The 6,484-nt window shown below is 30.1% G+C and overlaps 1 protein-coding gene across 1 annotated transcript; it reads right to left on the reverse strand.

Moving 5' to 3' along the window:
- Positions 1 to 1,048: 1,048 nt before the first annotated feature.
- On the reverse strand, positions 1,049 to 4,443 carry LOC126657723 (uncharacterized). The gene is made up of 2 exons (XM_050352468.2): positions 3,933 to 4,443; positions 1,049 to 1,890 (listed from the first exon to the last, which is right to left on the reverse strand). Exons 1-2 carry the CDS (start codon positions 4,218 to 4,220, stop codon positions 1,282 to 1,284), a joined length of 897 nt encoding a protein of 298 aa, XP_050208425.1. The 5' UTR covers positions 4,221 to 4,443; the 3' UTR covers positions 1,049 to 1,281.
- Positions 4,444 to 6,484: the final 2,041 nt, after the last annotated feature.

Consider the following 6,484-nt stretch of genomic DNA (forward strand, 5'->3'; position numbering starts at 1 on the left):
TTAGAAAAATAATATGATGTATAGTTTAGTACAACAAAATAATGATGATATTTCTATACAAGGACAATAGGTAAATTTTCAAGACAAACCATAACAAGTCATGACAGTACCCTGACAATGTAAGTTTTTAGATGATAATAACAGTGTCATAAAATTATATAAATGAGAATGTTGGAGGCTTTTAGTGTATATTTGCAAACAAAATTTAAAAAATAAAGCACACTTACAAATGTTAAAGGTGAAAGGGTATTATTATAAAGATGGAAGAAAATGATGTATATTGGGTAATTTCCTCAAAATGTTAAGATCATTTTTGATTTTTTGTACAAAGGCATATAGGAAAATTAACGAGTAGCATGTCAATGATTGTAGCAAAATTTTATTCATAAATATGCAAATGCTAAACATTCAGCAGTACTTAAAACTTGGACATGGAAAGACTGCAGCAAAGAAGGATTAACAACAACAGTTATGGAAGGCTGGACAATAGCTTGAAGTTTGCACGAAATTGCCAAAGGTTGGGTTTATGATTAACTGTCAATAATTAGTATAAAAGGAAGAGGCAGAGAAACAAAATAAAAATCCAAATAAATTTCCAATCAAACAATCCCAACGACCAAAAAAAAACTCAAACTTATTCCAATTCTCTATATTCTTCTTACGCTTCATACTTGTAGATATAATTACAAGATTGAAATCAATTTTATTTTAAGCAATTTAACATAATTTATGCAATATTTATTTTGGGGTTAACTAAACTCACAGTCACTTGTTATTAGTCAAGTTTACACGTTCGAAATTGAAATTCACTCCCGGAGGCTCTCACAATTCATCATTTTTTATTCGGTTTTCACTAAAATGACCAACGACGTTATATTTCTAAAGCAAGAAAAAAGAATATAACAAAAAAATCTACTTATAGATATTAATGTACTTTTAATCTGTGTAAAAATTAAAAAAATGACAAATAAAACAAGACGGATGAAGTATTTTTTAAGGGAATATGTTACAGCACACAAACAAGAAATAAGACTAGAAACATAAAAACTGGCGAATAAATCTCATATAAAATTTAATAATAAATTTTCATTTGTTACCATTGAGGCATTGATCACAACATGTTCAATAAATTCAAAATTAAAATTTATAAGAAAAATTAGAAACAAATAACCGAGAGGAAAAAATCCAACCAAAAGTAGATGGTTTTGTAAAACATCATTTTAACTAATCTTGTTTGGTATCAATCTGATCATCAGAGCTGCTTCATAAAATCAAATTTTCTTAGGCAGTAACCGTCGAGTCCTTAGATTCTTCAGGTTTTTTCTCAGCAGATGTTTCATTGCTGGTTTTAGTCTCTACCTTAGATTCTTCAGGTTTTTTCTCGGCAGATGTTTCATTGCCGGTTTTGGTCTCTACGGACGGTGTAGCTGCAATTACCTTCTCTGTTTCTTTTGCTGGAGCATCAACTACCGGTAATGAGACGGCAGGTTCAACAGGTTTTTCTGATAATTCAGCTGTTGGCAACTTAGTATCTGAAATTTCAACAGTTTTTTCAATTACTATTGGTTCTTCAGGTTTCACAGGCTCCTCAGGTTTTGTTTCTGTCACTAGTGGCTCTTCTTGTTTCTCTAGAACCGCTGATTTTTCTGTCTCGACAGGAACGGTTTTTTCAGCTTCTACTTGATCATGTTTTTCCATCTCGACAGGAATTTCGGTGACGGATTTTTCCGTTTCTACTTGATCAAGTTTTTCTGGCTCTGCAGGATTTGATAGGTCCAAGGATCGTTCTTTGACGGTTAATTCCTCAGGTTTTTCGGTCTCTGAGGATTCTTGTTTCACTACTTCTGCTGAGGCCTTCTCAATTGCTTCTGTAGCCTTTTCAATTTCGTACTGCAAATTGACAATTCCATAAATTTAAAGAAATAACACATCAGGGCCATATAATTAGACATATGGTCTTGTGGGACACAATAAGCACATCAAATTCAGTGATTACAAAAAAGAAATTTAAAAGAATAAGTACTATCGTAGTTATATTACAAAATTATTTTCTTTATATTTTTGAAAATGCCAAATAACCAAAAAAGGCCAAACTTTTTATAAAAGTTTTCTAAAAACCCAAAACTTTCAACTTCATCCAATTTGTCCTGAAACGCATGATTTTATTTCAATTTTGCCCAACTACACAATTTTGCTTATGCAGCGCCATGTAGGCGACACATGAGCAAAATTACATAATTAGACAAAATTAAAATGAAATCATGCGTTTTAGGACAAATTGGATAAAATTGAAAGATTTTGACTTTTGTGGAAAGGTTTGGCCTTTTTTGCTCATTTGGCCTTTTGAAAACTCATTGTTTTTCTAACATGGTCCTCCACTTAAAAAATTACATTTATTAAAAATTCTTAAAGTCGGAAATACCATGTATTTTCAATATAACGATATAAAATGTTATTTTAATTTAAACTCAGAAGTAATAGTAATCTACATTTAATATAAAAGTTTAAAAATCTTTTGATTTTGTAAACAATACGAAAAACATTTAATATTTTAAGCTTAACCACTAAAACAATCAATCGTTTTACATATTGTTTCAATTTTAATTCTAAACAAAACATTTAAAATCTTCAATTTTAGCATAATTTTCACATTTGGCTTTCAGTTGTAGCTATTTATTCAATTTGATGGCTTATTGATCCGAAAAAAGCCAAATCTTTTCAGGTTCTTTTAGTTTTCACCAAATTTAATATTTTTGAACTTGTAAAGGTTTGAGGAAATTAAAATGTTTGACTAAAATTAAAAGATACCAAAAAGATTTGGCTTTTTTGATAAATAACAAAAAAAAAAGGCTGTATTTCAAGATCTTAGCGATTATATATAACTCTAATGTCACCTTAGATTCCTATTTTTTTTCTCACAATTAATTTATGATGTACCAAACAGAACGTAAAAAATAAACATTGGCAGGGAGGACAGATATATAAACATGAAAAGAATCAAACAACTAGTGCATGGGACCATAAACTAGGACCAGTTTATCAATGTTTAAGATACCTATTATATACTCATAGTCTTGTGCATAGAATCTATAACCCTTTTATTATATTTATTTTTAGCCAATTAAATACAAACAAAATGATAAAAACAATACCAAATCTTAAACTAAAATTTGCAATACCGACACCCGTATAGACAACCCACAAGAACAATGGCCAGCTTATAAACACATGCAACATTAAAGTATGTAATAAGTTTTTCTTTTATCACACCAAATTACCTCAAAACTTCCTTTCAAAAAAAAAAAATTAACTCAAAACCAATGTATCAATCTTACAACAAATACTTACACAATCAATTTTCCTCTTCCATCTCAAAACTATTTCTCATTTTCTTGTCTAAATTACTTTTTTTATTAGTAATAAATCACAATCCTTTAAATGAATTTTCTTATATTATTAAACATTCATTTGATAAGGATATAATAAAAAAAATTAATTTATTAAAATTTAAAATATTAATATGTGCTTTTCAAATTTTATAAAAACGATAAATGTTCAATTATTTTAAAACGGGGAGAATATAATTTAATCAATTACAATTTTTTACGTATATGTATAAATATTTTCTTGGTTGGGAAGAAAATAATTACTACTGTAATGCAACTTAAATATCAAGATAAACATAAAATGTCAATCCTAGAATATGACAGGAATAATGTATGAATTAGTAAAACTTTGACCACGTGTAATGACCAATTGAAGCTTCCAGAAAAATGATTTAAATACTATGACACAAAAACAATAATTGATGTAAAAAAATTAATAAATTAGATCAAACTAATCACCAATTAATCCTCATAAAATTATATAACAATCAATAATATTGGAACAATATATAATTAACAAAAAAAGTAAATTAATTAATAAATTACCTCCTTGAACAAATTGCTAAGAGATTTTTTGGTAGATTGATCATCATCAACCTTAATAATACCATCACCTTCTCCTACTGCAATCTCATCATCAACCACAATTTTCTTTTCTTTTTCCTCAACAACAACAGGAGCCACCGGAGTAATTATTTGGTCGTCAACACCTCTACTTTTGGTGATCATGTCCTCCACCGTGGCCGCTTCGACGGCAGCCGGTTCAGGCTCCGGCACCGGAGCCTGACCACCCTCCTCCTTCAAGACCTTAGGCTTAGTTGCACAGGCACCCATGTTGTCCAAACAATGAAGAAAATTTGTATGTTCGGTGTGGTTTTGTAAAAGAGAAATTTGGTTTGTTTTGAGGTGAAAAGAGAGACAGAGAGAGAATATAGGCAAAATTTATAGAAATTATGAAGAAATTGAGTTTCTTGGTTCCGACATTTGTTCTGTGGTGGAAACCTAATGCAAATATTTATACTCAAAAACAATGGATACAAAGACAGACCGACAACAGAAACAGCTTTGAAAATATTTATTTTTCTTTTCTTTTTTCATTTAGTTTATGGAGGGTAGTTAATTTTGGCAAAATAATTGTACATATCCAATTTTTTAGAAGAATTGTGTATATCCATAATTTTTGATTAATTGACAGATATATTTATAATAGTAATATAACAGTTTGGTTCGATGAACTTATAAATTTTTATAGTTATATCCAATAAAAATAATTGTCTAATTAATAAAAATAACCAGCATTTTTTTACTATTGTGATAGATTAGTCTATTTTTAAAAATTTATTTGTATATTTTCTATCATTACAAACTTATTCCAAAAGCACCATTTATTATCTTCTTGTATACAATTTTGAAAAAAGGATAAAATTTTAAAAATTGCACTCATATTTTTTCAGTTTAATATTTATTTTAATTCGAATTTATAAAATAAATTTAAATAAAACACTAGAAATACATTCTTGGAGTCCGGTTGCCGGAAGTCGGCTGAATTTTTTTAGTTGATAGTGGTTAACACACGGTCAATACATGGTATTATGAGTAGAGCGGGGGTCAGCCTCGTCCAAATTTATGGCTTACCTCGGTCTTATTTAATTTTGAAAAACGGAGTCTCCACCTAGATTAACTAGAAAATACTTTTACAACCGAATAGATAACCTCACGTGCCCGTGGATGAGATAATCGTACATCGGAACAAAAGAACGGGTTCTTAGACATGGCCTAACTCTTGACTTGACTTATCAATTTTAAAGACATATTTCAGGTAGAAAAGCATCTTATCAAAACAGGAAGTCCGAAATATAGCATACTAGAAAGTAAATTGTTGGAAAGTAAATAACTGGAAAATAAAGGAACGGAAAGTAAATGCAGAAATGTAAACATGCATTACATTTGAGACTCGCATATGACTCCATTTGGACCGATATGGTGAACAAGAAGCAAGCACTCTTATACACAAACATCAAACCATGAGATTTTTAACATATAATAGATACATGTGGAATTTATTCTGATTATATGCAGAAAATCCTAAACTGGATGTAAATATGAAATTGATTTTAGATTTACCATCTTTAATTGCAGTTGATATGCATATAAGGTCAAAGATACTTTTAAACTTCTTTCTAAAGTATCAGGCGGCGTCTGTCATTTGTCTATATATATATATATATATATATATATATATATATATATATATATATATATATATATATATATATATATATATATATATATATATATATATTCAGATTCAAGATTTGATCAAAATACGGAAGTTGTTCCTCTAGTCAACACGATTCCATTAGTCCAAACCGGAGTCGATTCCGAATGCAAACGAAGCGGGAATATTCACTTGAAGTTGTTGGGCTGACGGTTTGGCTTCAAAGCTCATGATGACATGGCACATGACACCATCAGTGACATGGCAGAGACATTCTGACTGGGATGCATCCGGGTCATTACATAAAATAAACCTACAATTAATTACATGGCAGAGACATTCTGACTGGGATGCATCCGAGTCATTATATAAAATAAACCTACAATTAATTACATGGCTAACAATTCAAACAGGGAGCGATTCAAAGCCCGGAAATGCAAAAACAAGTTCTGGAACTGGGATCAATTATCTGGAGAATCTTAATGAGCAAGATCATGGCGCCAAAAGAAATTTTCTCGGTGCTAAAACATTGTGGTTGTTGCGCCACAACTCCCGGGTTCAGATTTCGACCAAAAACACACCAAAAACACAAAAAAACACGTGTTATGCTCTTGAGAAATTAAATATACCAAAATAACATGTTTAACAGTAATTAAAACACCCTAAACATGGATTTAGAGCGAAAGTCATGCCAAATCATGTTAGTATTGGTAGTTTATGAAAGCTTATAGCAAGAAAGAAAGTAAATAAACTAATCACGTACCCTATTGACCAGAATTGAATTTAACATGCATACATGATAGTAAATATGATATAGTGACTGATTTTGGATCCTCAAAAGTATCATTATGAGTTCTAGGGTCATTTTCTGGAGATCCGT

Source organism: Mercurialis annua, linkage group LG7, assembly GCF_937616625.2.
Source record: "Mercurialis annua linkage group LG7, ddMerAnnu1.2, whole genome shotgun sequence".
NCBI classification, from domain to species: Eukaryota; Viridiplantae; Streptophyta; class Magnoliopsida; order Malpighiales; family Euphorbiaceae; genus Mercurialis; species Mercurialis annua.